The sequence below is a fragment of the Aptenodytes patagonicus genome, chromosome 5 (assembly GCF_965638725.1).
Source record: "Aptenodytes patagonicus chromosome 5, bAptPat1.pri.cur, whole genome shotgun sequence".
Classification (NCBI taxonomy): domain Eukaryota; kingdom Metazoa; phylum Chordata; class Aves; order Sphenisciformes; family Spheniscidae; genus Aptenodytes; species Aptenodytes patagonicus.
The window spans coordinates 6,344,075-6,357,665 of NC_134953.1; the positions used below are offsets into that span (position 1 = coordinate 6,344,075).

Genomic DNA, 13,591 nt, shown 5'->3' on the forward strand with positions numbered 1-13,591 from the left:
GCCCAGAGAGGTGGTGGATGCCCCGTCCCTGGAAACATTCCAGGTCAGGCTGGACGGGGCTCTGAGCAACCTGATCTAGTTGAGGATGTCCCTGCCCAGGGCAGGGGCGTTGGACTAGATGACCTTTAGAGGTCCCTTCCAACCTAAACTATACTATGATTCTATGACATTGTCTCCTCCTTGCCCTGCCATGACTGTGAGAGAAGGAAAAGTAGCAGCACTCATGTCCTGCAGAGAAGAGGCAAAAAGGGGGAGAGAGGAATGCGTGCCATAATTGCTTCCAGATGAATTCCTTCTTTTCCAGCATTCTCTGCTCTTAGCTCCCAGGTAGAGTGAGCATTTGTATGCGTGAGCACCCTGGTACGTGGAGGAAGATGGCTTTTTGTTGTATTTAGTTACACGTGTTACTTCTGGCTTTAGGAAGCTTAAGCACCATTTTCCTGTGTTATTCCCTGTGTGTGTCAGGGAGAGGTCTGCTCACACACACTCCGGCGGCGCCTGTGCCAGCGGAGGAGGTTGTCAGCCTGTTGCTGCCATCATCACAGTCGAAGGTTACCTCTGGTGAGGGATGAAGAGTTCCTGTGGGCGGTGCAGCTGTAACCAGAAGAGGCATGAAGTTTACCCCTGGGGATTTCTGCAACAAGTTATTTTTGTAAATAGTTCGTAGGTAATAGATTTCTGTAATAATCACTCAGTACAGCAGAGCACTTGAGGACGTATTTAATTGTGTTGTTTAAATGAGGGCGTAGGTGTGGTTTCTTTTTTATATCTGTGTGTTTGTTTTCTGAAAAAGTACAGGCTATGGTTCAAATATATTCTTAACTGATAATCATTACCTTCTCCACCCCCTCTTCTGAGGTCATATCAGTGCTTGGCACTTTCAAAAGTTGTGTGGTTAAGCTATTACCGTTGTGAAAACTTGTACATTTCTGGAAAGATCCTGTATAGACGCACACAGAATATTTGCTCCAATTTGTCCAGTAGTTTTAGAGAGGGGTCTCAGTCACTTTGCCACGGGTTCAACATTTCTTTTGTCTGCAGCACTTGCTGTGTGCTGCAGCGTTCACGCAGTTTTGATGACCTTCCTGTAATTGCAAACGTCCTGAAGAGGACTTAGACCTGAAGTCTGTGGGTAACAGGGACTTATATCTCTCTTACTGAGCAGAGCCTTGGACCCTGTGCCTACAGAATAAATATGTAGGTATTTAATATGGAATCACTGCTGGCAGCAGGATTTCCTGCTCTACGGCACTAGGAGGGGAAAAAAAGCTGAATGTTTTATTCTTCCTTACTTTTGCTTTCGTAAATGAAGTAGAGTGTTGGGGGGGGGTGGGGGTGGGAGGAACTCGCCAAGGAGACAGAAATCTTAGATTAACTGATTTAGCTTAGATATATCTTTTTCTATTACCATTTCAAGTAACAATCACTGTAAACAGAAAGACAGAAGAAGCTCTGATAAGAGCCCTCTTCTGTATGAAAGTGTGTGTAGTTTTTTCCATTGTAACAACACAACAAAGTTGAATTTAAAGCCCTTCTCTGGCATATCTTAACGAAACCATCTCAGGATGGTTTTTTTCCCTGTTGTTTTTCCTGAAGGGGAGATACTTAGAAGCTGAATATTGAAGCATGCTATGAAGAGCAATTTATTGAGAATTCATTTTTTAGGGCTTAGCTGGGGAGTATGCATCTCCTTTCAAGGTTGAAAGGAGGTTACTTGAGCATTATGCCAGGTTCCATACCAAGTACCATGAATCGCTTTATCTGGAGGTGCATGGTTTGAAAAAATCAAATCTCATAATGCCACTTGAATTTCAAAGGAGGGGTGTTGATTATCCACTCCCACATAGTCTGAGTTGGGGTGATTGTATTGATACATCTCTTGCAATCCTTACAAGCAGAAGATGTGAGCTGGTTTGTAAGCTGTAGGAAAATGGGGAATTCAGGCTAGAAACAACAGGCTCATAAGTTTTCCTAATTAGTTATTATTTATAGCATTTAATACGGAGAACAGCACATGAGGAGATATTGTGTAACCATAACTTCTTCAATCAGTTGCTGGTTTAGTTCTTGAATAGTAACAGGGGGTGCCTTTTGAGAAGAGCGTTCCAATGACTTTGTTCCATTTCTTGTTAGAAAGAGAAGTTTGGTCCTTGACAATATGCTACGGCTGTAGAAATCAAAAGGCTATTCAGAGAAAACAGCTTTGTGAGATTAAATTGTACACGGATGAGTTTAGATAAGGCAGACAGTATGGGCAGAGGGGGGAAAAAAGCCTTTGGACTTTGATATGTTACTTCTCTGCTTGGAATCGCAAAGGACTGGCCTAAACGTGGCCTTTTTCTCTCCTGAGCTGTAAATGGCACAACCCCTTGGTGCGACTGTGGTTATGTTTGTGTTGAGGTGCTTTCTTCCTCGTGTGCCTGATTCTCCTGCTGTACAGGAGTAAGCTAGAACTATGTTAAACCCCTTTGTCCTTGTTTAAAAGTCTCTGCAGAGTAGGAAAGCTATGTGGCTTTATCTGTACCATTATCATTGAAGCAGATCAGTTCTTATATTTAGACTGCGTTTATGGATGGGTGTAGGTACACGTGTGTTCTTGATGACTTGTCCTAAAAAACCAGTTTGAACCGTAATGCTTGTTTGTTATGGGCGAAGTTTGAATTGCTAGAGAAAAGCTCAGGTTAGGCATGTGATGGATGCTCTCGTCAGCCGCAGTTCCAGGTGTGCCCCCAGCTGCTTCTGCAGAGGAGATACCCGGTTGCAAGATAATGGTGAGTTAATGAAAGGACTGGATCCGTTAAGAGGCTAATCTTGAGGAATTAAACGCTTGCTTTCCTTGGTACCTGGTAGATTTCTAGTCTTTTGAATGTCAGTGTCTGCAGTTTTAAATACCTGTAGTTGCTTTTTCCTTTGTTCTTCCATGTAGGTTTTTTTTATGGCGTGGCCTCTTTACAAACATAATTAGGTGGTTACTTTGATTTAATTCCAAAATTTAAATTAAATTTTAAATATAGCATTTAGTTGTAGAGTTAATAATGCTATTTTTTTAAATTTTATTTTGCCATTCATGCTACCTTACCTTACAATTATTTGATGAAATAATCCGCTACAAAGCTCGGTGTATATCTGTGCAGACTAAATGAAGTTCGAATTTCTTAATTGTCACCATTGCAAATTTAGTAAGGCAACTGTTGCTGATTGAGAATGCATTTGTGGGGATCTAGTATTTACCACCTTCATCCCGCAACAGTTTCTTGCTTTTGACTGTGTGTGGGTATTTTCTGAACGTAATTTCCTTTCACTTAAATCTTCTAGGGTCAGTTGCAAATGGCAGACGGTGTCATCCTCCAGAAATCTCAGTCCGATAACTTGCAAAGCTTCTGGAATATAGCTTGATGTAAAGAATTGCCTCCAGATATGGAAATAACTTTGCAAAGTGAGCTTTCCCTGGAAGGAGTGCTGCATAACAAAATGGACAACCAACAAGTCTTTCTTCAAACTTTAAGAACTGGTTAGCGTGCCAGGAAAAATAGATGTGAATATATTATTATCTGGGGTTAAAAGAAGCTAGCAAGGAGATTTGAAGGTATTCAGGAATACTATTTCTGTCAAAGCTTAATGAAAGGGAAGGATGTTCTAAGAGGTGCCTGTTCCCAGCCCAAATAATGACATGCGACTTGGTGCATCATCTGTCTATCCCTTTTTCCTCCAGAATAAAAATGGATGTATAATATTTCCTTATTTTTAAGAACTGTCACTCAACTCTCAACTTGGTGATGGTGTTAAAAATTTTGTACCCCGGCATTCAAGGGGGTTGGGGTGGACTTTTCTGGATGACTTGTCATATTTCCCAATTCACCTTTTTTTCCTCCAGTTGTAGCGAGCAATTCCACCCTTCAGTCGTGGCCTGGGAAGAGTCTGGATTGCGTCTCTGCTTCTTCAGTCGGTGTCTGGAGCTGCTCGGTTAGCTTTTCACATACCATGCGTTTACAGCCCAGAAGAGCTCCAGTAGTCAGTATCAGGTTCAGCAGGTTTGAAGTGTGAGTTCCTGTGGACAGAGACCATTCGTAGCAAGAGCAATGTGCTCGGGCAATTCCGTAACTCCTTATTTGCCGAGAGGCCTTAACTTCTTATCTGCCCAATACTTGGCAATAAAACTCAGAAAATGGACCGGAAAGACTGAGCAGTGGCCTTGAAAATGACATTTTCTAAATGTCTGACAGATGAAACCCGATCATTATCTAGCTACAGGGCAGATGAGAAACTCTTTAAAAACAGACGGGTCTGAGTTACCACAATCTATTCGGACAGCGTTGAGGAACAGGCAGCTGGGACCATACAGGACCAGGCTTAGCTGTAACGGCGGGCAGGATTGGGATGTGTTTTGAGCAGTGATACAGAGAACAAAAAAGTGAAGTTTGCAGATGCTCCCTGGGCGGGGTAGATGGGTGGGATGCCAATGCCCTCTCGCTGCCATGTGTGTAGGGAAGAGGAATCTGTAGCTGCTCCCTGTTGGAGATGACGTCTCATCAACGGCTGTGGGGACAGAGAGCACTGTGCTCGAGATTATGTGGGTCCGCTGCTTTCTGGTGACTGCCGTCACTGCGCTGCCCAGCTGAAGAAGCCTTGGGCCCTTCAGCAATACCTGGAATATCCAGGTCAGAATGCCGTTTTGCTGGACGCTGTGCAGATGGAGTACTGAAGGAGCGCGTGCTTGCCAAGTGGATTTAGGCCCTAGGTTATCCGATTTCCTTTCCTAGAGCGATAGGGATTGGTGAACGCCCTCTACTGCGTTTTAGTGATTTGGGAGGTTTAATGAAAATTTACATCTCTCTACCTTAATAAACAAAATTAATTATATCCTCATGTATAATTTAGTGAATAATCTAGATTAAGAAGATAACTTGGAGAAACAGATAACTTTGAGATTGCAGGAAGCTTGTTAACAAAGTAAAACGCTATTATGTCTTCTCTTCTCTTTCTTCCCCCCCCCCCCCCCCTCCTTTGGCTTATCATACATAATCCAGCAAACAAATGTAATGTTCCTGATGGCTAGAAGTGAGAAAAAATTAATGGATACACTGGGCTTTTTACCAGTGGAACGGAGATGCGTTTTACCAGAATAGGTTAACTGGCATTGTTAAAGCAGCTATAATAAAAACAATTCATAAAAACGATTTCTGTATTTGTTTGATAAGGTAGTCAGCTGTAATGCCACATCATGTTTGTAGAACAGAAGACGGCACTGCTGCATTGATAATAACGCAAGGACCACCTGTATAATCCACATGAGCTGAAATATGTGACCATTTGCTTCACCTCCCTGCATTGCAGTTTTACTAAGACTTGACTTTAAATGCAGCTTTTTCCTATCTGTACTAAATGCTGAGGCTAAAGAATCTGGAGCCAGTTATTCTTTTCTCCGCCTTTTGAGCGTCAGCCTACAAAAATACGCATTTCTCTTGTAAGAAAGTTAGCGGTGAAGGCAGTGCATGCAGCTCTACAAACCAAAAGTTCTTCTTTTGCCAGAATTGTGAGTAATATAAGTTTGCATGCCGGTATTTTCACAGTAGCTAGGTATGTTGCTGTTAGCCTTAAAATAACTGTTGAAAAATCATCACCCATCTCGCTGCACTACCTAATGGAAATTCAGGGCTGTAAGAGGAGGGCATGGTCATTTGCTGTTGCAGTTCTCCTCAGCTGAAATGGAGTGTTGGAGACAAATGACTTGTCAAGGCAAAATGCGCTCGCTGAAGTGGAGTTAAAAGCCATCCCAGTCAAAAAGCAAGAAGATAAAGGTGAAAGCAGTTGTTTCTGGTTCAGAACCTGAATTGCTGCAGGACTTTTTGAATAAGTAATAGGAGTAGCAATTATGAGTACATCTTTGGTCCTACTGCTCCAGCAGATACGTTTATTCACTTCTGATGTGGTTTCACAGCGCGCAAGAGACTAAATTAGTCATTTTGTAAATTGCGAAGAAAGAATTGAAAGATTGGAAGGTAGCGAGGGGCATTGTTTCTAGCTGACCTGATATGCTTGGGTGTGGTTTTGTTTGTTTTTTAAGCAGTCATCAGTTTTTGTACCTCTCTGCTTCCAATTACCAGTTGGTAATAGCTGCTATCCTGCTAATAAAACTTCATGGTAATTTGGCTTAAAAATTGCTTCTGTCCCACCTCTTTAAGGCATTGTTAGAGCGTCGTGTCCATTCAGTTCCGTCGTTCAGTTTTGGGCCCCTCACTACAAGGAGGACATCGAGGTGCTGGAGCGTGTCCAGAGAAGGGCAACGAAGCTGGTGAGGGGTCTGGAGAACAAGTCTGATGAGGAGCGGCTGAGGGAACTGGGGTTGTTTAGCCTGGAGAAAAGGAGGCTGAGGGGAGACCTCATCGCTCTCTACAACTCCCTGAAAGGAGGTTGTAGCGAGGTGGGGGTCGGTCTCTTCTCCCAAGTAACAAGCGATAGGACGAGAGGAAATGGCCTCAAGTTGTGCCAGGGGAGGTTTAGATTGGACGTGAGGAAAAATGTCTTTACTGAAAGAGTGGTGAAACATTGGAAGAGGCTGCCCAGGGAAGTGGTGGAGTCCCCATCCCTGGAGGTATTTAAAAGATGTGTAGATGAGGCGCTTAGGGACATGGTTTAGTGGGCATGGTGGTGTTGGGTCGATGGTTGGACTCGATGATCTTAGAGGTCTTTTCCAACCTTTATGATTCTATGATTCCATGGCAAAATAGCTTGAATGCTGTCGGCTGAAGCACTGTCATCCTGCGTGTTTTGTGAATCAAGCTATGCAAGTTCAGATCTGTAAAGATTTTTAATCTTTTCTGTGCTTCCTTGTGTGAAAAGAGGATGGTTTGACCCAATGCTCAGAATGCAGTAAAGAAGAAGAAATAACGCTAATAAAGTATGTGCACAGCAGCAAGTGTATCCTAATGATAAAGTGATAATGTAGAAAAACGAACTGTCTTGTTTTCTTGTCTCTTGTCCTTTCTTCTTATCTTTCTCACTGCCACTCTTCCGCTGCTTTTTATTGAAGGCACCAACGTCTGCTTCCTTTCATAATTCACATTGTAGTAAGATACGCAACAATAGTCCAGTGAGTTAGATTTCTCTTAAAGATAGGTTGTAAATTCTTTTCAGTATGTCTCACTGTATTGCTTCCTGGCTAAAGAAAAAAATACCTGTAGCGATGAGCGTAGATGTTGCTAGAGAGGGTACGCTTAGGAATGCCTATTTAGAAATACCAATCTGTGGGTTTATTCTACTATGAAGTGTTTGGAACAGATGTTGCTAAGAAAATAGGAATTTTACAGATATTTGTCTGGTGGTGTTAACAGCTGAAGATCAAATGCTGTACTCGACTGTATGACTGACAACTAGGAGCTTAAGCATCTGAACTCGGGGCTTCTTTACTGATGTCTCTGGCCTCTGGCAGGTTGCTTAACTTTTCTGAATCTAAACCTACGCAGACATTGTCATCTCAAATCAGAATCAGCCTGACTTGTTATTCTGTCACCAGTGCTCTTTCTTACTGAATGTTTCAGAGAAAGGTGCCAAAGTCCTTGTTTGTGTGTGAAGTGTTCCGTCCTTAGTAAGAGTTTATTCTTAATCGCTTAGAATCGAAAGATGACAAGCACTAAAGTATCTATCTTTTCCGAAACCACACTTTTAATACTAATATCTTACTGTTTTGTAAATAGGTTGTTGTAAAATGTTTTCTCCATTGTAAAAGGAAAATGAACTTTTTGACCCTCACTGTCTCTGTGAAACTTTTATAGACCGAGGCATTTGGGAAATGAAAATTGTAAATTTTTAGCTGCTTGATTATTTAAAAAGCTGTTTAATGTTCATTTAGTTTTCATGGTGTCCTAAAAATAAGAGGATTTTATGCTGCAGGGCACAGTATTAAGGAACTGTAGGTGTGCAGAATAAGTTATAAAGCCATGTTTAAAAGCCAGATGGCTTAAGAGACAGCAAAAATTTGCTGATACTACTGCTAAGTTTTACCTTTACCTTTACTGCGAAGTTTGTACCTTTTGTTCTTGGAGCTACTCATGTCCTTAAAGGTAAATGACTGTGAAACAGATGAAATAAATATGACATGGATGGAAGCAAATACCCACTTGAAGGTTTTTTTGCGAGGTCAGAATTTCGCGTCTGAACGTCGCACAACTTGCAAGAAACGGCTGTGTCTTACGGTTTCTGACAAACCTGGCTGCACAGGCTGCCAAGAAAAGAATAGCCTCAGAGACAGAGCGTGGCAGATCCGTGTGATCCTGAGCTCCTTGGGCAGTTTTGTTTGTTGTAAAGGCAATGGGAACATTGTAATCTGGGTCACTTCCAGTTTTAATCAAACTTTCTCGCTCCCCCACAGCAAGTAGGAGTCCTGCCAAAGTCAGTTTGGTTTGGTGCACGGAGATGTGGATAAACAAATGTTTGTCACGCTGCCCTCTCATCCGGTGCGTTGGACCTCCATCAGAAAAATCATTTGCTGACAAGAAGTTGAATCAGCTGGCAGTCACCGGGCTGGGAAGGGAGGGGGGAGGAAGAGCAGGGTTTAATTAACAATGGAAATTCGCAGCAGGGGAGCACGGGGAGTTGTTTTCATGTCATCCTTAAAAGCAGAGGTGTAGCAAAAGGAATTCGTGCAGGCAAAGCGCTCCTCCTGTGCTCAGTCCTACAGTGAGCTAAGTGTTCCTAGTTAGGAAACATGCTTAATTTAGGAGTCAGCCATACTGCAGATCTCAATGCGATCCTCGCAGATGGGTGACGTGCCAAGAGCTGTGCGGCTGAGACCAGGGCACTCCCCATCTTGTGGGATGAAACACCTAATGCTCCTTGAATTAAACCCTGGTTCTTCACACCCTGAAACAGGTTCAGTATACCTGCTTCTTCGGCCCTGTGCTGAAGGTGTGTATCTGAGGGAGTAATTATTCTTATTCCTACACAGTCATTTAGTTAATACAGCAAATTTTGGAAGATGAAATAGCCTTCTTTCAGTTGAATTATAAATATAATTTTGTAAATATTTCAGAGCAAAACATACATTTTGGAAAAAAGAAATAATTAATGAATTGAAAGCATACGTGCAATGAATTTGGGAAAGCTGAGTCCCTGCACCTTATTTTGCCACTACAGTCCCTTTGCATACGCTATGCTTGAGAGCCAAGAGCAGAGCCCGCGTACGTGTGCGTATGGAGGAGGATGAGAAGGTCCTACGCAGCTGTGGCAATCCTGACATTCAGCTTATCTCCACAAAATGAAATTTGAACACACAGTGTGTTTTTTCTCAGAAGTCATTCAATAATTTAGCATTTAGTCCTAGAAGAAATTTTACTTGATCCTTCGTGCTGCTTTCTTACAGAAGGTACCAAGTGCAAGCTTGTTTTGGAGGCTTCACTTTGAGATTATCTGGCTTGTCTTTTTTGAGTCTCTCCTTGAAGTAGAGGTGATGCCCTGAACCGTGATGTTTCACGATTCAAAGGTTAGAAAGGCAGAAGAGAGAAATGTTCTGTTTTAATCTTGTGCTAGTGATTTAATTCCATCAGTCTAGATTTGGCATTGCTGATGAGGAAATTGCTTGGTTAGACAGTTGGTGTCTTCGTAGGACACGTAACTCTTTCGTGTTTGGTCCGTCCCCGTCCGTCCCCCCCCCATCATGGTGTTTGTTAACAAGAAAAATATATGTCACTGTTTCTGTGTGGACATTGTGTGAAAGATGGAGGCAAACTAGAATCCAGTTCCCCTGCTGTCCCTGGAGGTGGCTTCCACAGTTAAGCAACTAGTTCCTTTCCTGAATTTGCGAGTTTTTAAGTGGCCTTCCTGTCATCTGACTAATAAAGACAGTAATAACTTAAGGAAATTTGACTTGCTCTAATTGTTGAAAATAGAAGGAAATGGGATTCTTAAGATTCTCAAGTATATACTGTAGCAGTTTCTAAAGCCCTCTGCTCTGCCAAAGCTGTTTAATACAGCCAGGAACTGATCCAAAGCTTAAATCTGGATGAGCAAAAAAAAAATGCCCCAAAAGCAAGTCTGCCATGCAAAGAGAGGATGCTTATCCTCTTTTTCTCTCTCTGTACGAATGTGTATCTGTAAAAGACAGACCACTTTTTTTTTTGAAGTATGAGTAGTATCTATTGTGTTTCTCAGAATATTTTCATTTCAAGCTGTAATTTTGAACTTAAAGAATACGTCAGCAATTGTTATGAGTCAGTGAATTGAAATCAAATGTAGCAAGTTTTTGTACCGGGGGACTTTGGCATGCGAGGTGAATACTAGTGGAAATATTTGGAAAAGTATGGTGAAAGGCACGTGAACCCCTAGGTGTGAAGCACTTTCAACATTAACCTGGAAAAATAGTCATGGCTTCTTGTTGTGTTTTGTGTTCTGATCTTACTTTTTGTACAGTTTGACAAGACGGACAGTCAGAAAGTTTTAAGAATTTGAAATAAAGTGGGCGATCCCTTAGCAAGGGGGGGGGGGATGCTTTTGCAACAAATTTCTTAAAATACCATGGTTGCTCATGAATAAACAGGGTGTTCTAGGGCCTTTGGTTACAGAAACTAGCTTGTGCCTTTTCGCCTGTGTCTGGGTTCCTGTTGGGGTGATTTTTGAGCATTTTCATTTATGTGAGGAGGCATCCTACAGAGTGGGGAAACGCTGTCTTGGAGCATTTCCAGGTACTACTGAGGTATTGCTAGTTTGATCAAGCAGAATACGTCAAGCACGATGCTACTTTAGCCTGAATTGAGTACATGGGTGTGTATCAGTTCAGTACCTAAAGGTGAATTTTAATATTGTGAAAGCTACGTAGAGTCTTCTGGTTACTGTTTCTGCCGCTTACTAATACTGCTTCTGATGAGAAAGGTGGCATGTGTTACAGATAACGGGCTCGTATCCTGTGTAGTTCAAACAAACCAAAACCAAACATACCCGCAAACAGCCTTGGAAGCCAAATAAATGCTACTAGATTTTTTGTTTGTTTGTTTGTTTTGTTAGAAGTGAGGTACTATGAACGGGTCAGATGATTCCTCCCTTCTTCACGACTGTACGTTTTCTTGTGATAACATGCCATGCATACCGGATCTCGCCTTTACAGATCTGAGCTCATGTTTTAAGAACATCGCTAGGGAGAGTCATATGTCTCCATTGATGAAGTCAGCTTCACAAAACTTCTCTATCTATTCCGGAGAGCAGAATTTAACTCGTTTTAAATCCTGGCTCTGGCTTTTAACGCAGGAAAAGAAGACGGAGAGGATCAGTGCTTCCTGAAGATAAATAAAAGCAAGATCAGCTAAGATGATGAGATTTTGAGTCTTTTCTTTCTCCACTCTTAAAGAGAAGCAAAAGCAGCTAACAGTCAGTAAAAGTTTGTTTAGATATGGGAGTCCTATGTAATCTTTTAGAGGAACTGGGCAATTTTGCCTTAAATTGCCGAGTATAATGAAGTGTCACTTCTTGGCACAAGATTTTATTGTGCTTGAGTCCCACGCAGTTTTGATACAATCTCGGTACACGTTGTCTGTCATAAAGATGTCCTACTTTTTTTAATATATTGATCTGCTTTTTTCAGCTTCCCTTATGATTCTAATCCAGACTGCAGGAAATACTGCAAGTCAGAGGAGTTTAGAATATGCAGAGAGGTTGACTTTAATTAATGCAGAAATTATTTTGCTTTTAATGAGCTTTAATGAAATAGGAACAGAGCTTAAGTTGTTATGTGAAAATGTTTGAAATGAAAGCAAAAATACACAGCAGATTTTTCTGAAGCCAGTGTGTCAGTGACATGCTTGTCATGTGTTTTCTTTAAAAATCAGAACAAAACAAAAAACGTACATCCTGTACAATCAAGCAGAATTATTCATAACCAATATATTCTGAGTTATTTTTCACAGGGATTTGTCAGGTTAAACAGTCTACTTCAAGATTCAGTTCCTTTTCTGGTACTTATTTTCTGCAATGTCTGCTAATAAAACCGGAGGATTTGCTTGGAGGGAGTTTTCCTTACATTCAAATACTTGTTTAAGTTTGCTTTTGCCTAGACATCACTCCTTTTATCAAATGTAGGAGCCTCATTCGTTGTCAAGCTGAATAAACACACCCCATTGAAGCTGGGGTCCATGTCACACTTACTAGCTGGAGATCGGGCCCAAAGTGCGTTTGCTTTTTTTAATTCGCTCTGCTGTTATTGCTTGTGTTGTTAGTAAACTTATTTTATCACATCTTGTCCTTCCTGCATCTAACACCGTGGTAGTTACAGATGTCATGTCTTTTTCCTAGTAAGAAGCAGAGGAGATGAGCAAAAACTAGGATTTCTTTCTCATTTTCCAGCCTGTCCTTTCTTTAATCTATTTTGAAGGTAGATCCAGGCGTTTAATCTCGCGCTGCTTCTCAGCTTTTATTTCTTAATTTCAGAGAGACTAGAAGAAACAAGTACTGAAACATGAGGAGGAGGACTATAGGTAAAGGCAGCTCCTGAAAGGATTGAAACTGTCTTTGAGCTTGGCTGTTGTGAAGACAGGTCTCGCATCCTGGCTGCTGCTGAAAATGGGCCAGATTTCAAATCGCTTTTGCACATAATCACTCCCTGTCTTTACTGCGACGTGTTTATCCTGTTTGTGAGGGATGGTGGAGCTGTTTAGTTTGTAAGGTTTTGAAGTAGGATCTGTTTTTCTAGTTCTTCTGGTAAGTAAAATTTAGCATACTTCTAAAATAACTAAAATAAAAGGCGCCTCTGTCTATTGATCCATTAATACATGAAAAAACTCGCAGTCATCAGTAACAGCAGATAGCTTTGTAGGTCCTTGCTTTTAAGGTCAGATGCTGAAAGTTGCAAATGGATGCAAGCAAAACTTATTTACCAATGAAATGAAATTTCTAAGTGAAGGAAGTTTGAGGATGAGAATACAAATCGGTTACACAATGAAACAGGAGCTGGTACGTGCAAAAAGAGAAGAAACCAGCTAGATTCTGGCTGCTGTCGCAAGTATCACTCAATCTTCGTAAGGTAGAGAAGAAACTCTGTATTTTCAGTGTATCTGAAATAACCATTGTATTAGTTCAATAGTTTGCTGAACTCATTTTTACCATTTCATCTAAAATAGTTTCCTACTCAGCACATAGTGTGGTGTTCATTTACAAATTATACTTTTCCTATTAGATTTTTATGCATTAGTGACGTGTGTTCTCAATAATTCGGTGTGTTTGGCACCCACAGTATCAAGGAAATGAACGGTTAGCTTGGTTTGGGGAGAGGAAAAGGAAAAAAAAGTAATACTGTCTGTCTTTTTCTAATTTTAGGGTCTACGTACAGCGTGCTGTCCATAATGCCTTCTGATTCTGAAAGCAGCAGTTCGCTGAGTAGCATTGGTGAGTAGAGTATTAATCTAACAGCTTGATGAGCGTGTCTTTTGGGAGCTGGGAGAACACGTTTTTAAGGTGGCCTTCGGGAAGGGTAGAGGGATTCAGGTCATAACGTCAAAGAAGCTGAACTGTAAGATGTAACCATGCATCTTCACCAAGAAAAGGTGTACCTGTTCTGTGTCGTGCAAGTTAAGCCTTTTCACAGCTGTATGCAGTTGTTGCCAATAAAATC

At 41.4% G+C, this 13,591-nt stretch overlaps 1 protein-coding gene across 6 annotated transcripts in view; it reads left to right on the forward strand.

The window, feature by feature from the left end:
* DLG5 (discs large MAGUK scaffold protein 5) overlaps positions 1 to 13,591 on the forward strand; it is a 114,298-nt gene that overhangs the window by 30,191 nt on the left and 70,516 nt on the right. For all 6 annotated transcript variants that reach the window (XM_076338403.1, XM_076338407.1, XM_076338404.1 and 3 more), the window contains exon 2: positions 13,297 to 13,365. In XM_076338403.1, the coding sequence (XP_076194518.1) occupies positions 13,297 to 13,365 (69 nt within the window). The remainder of the gene's footprint in view (positions 1 to 13,296; positions 13,366 to 13,591) is intronic.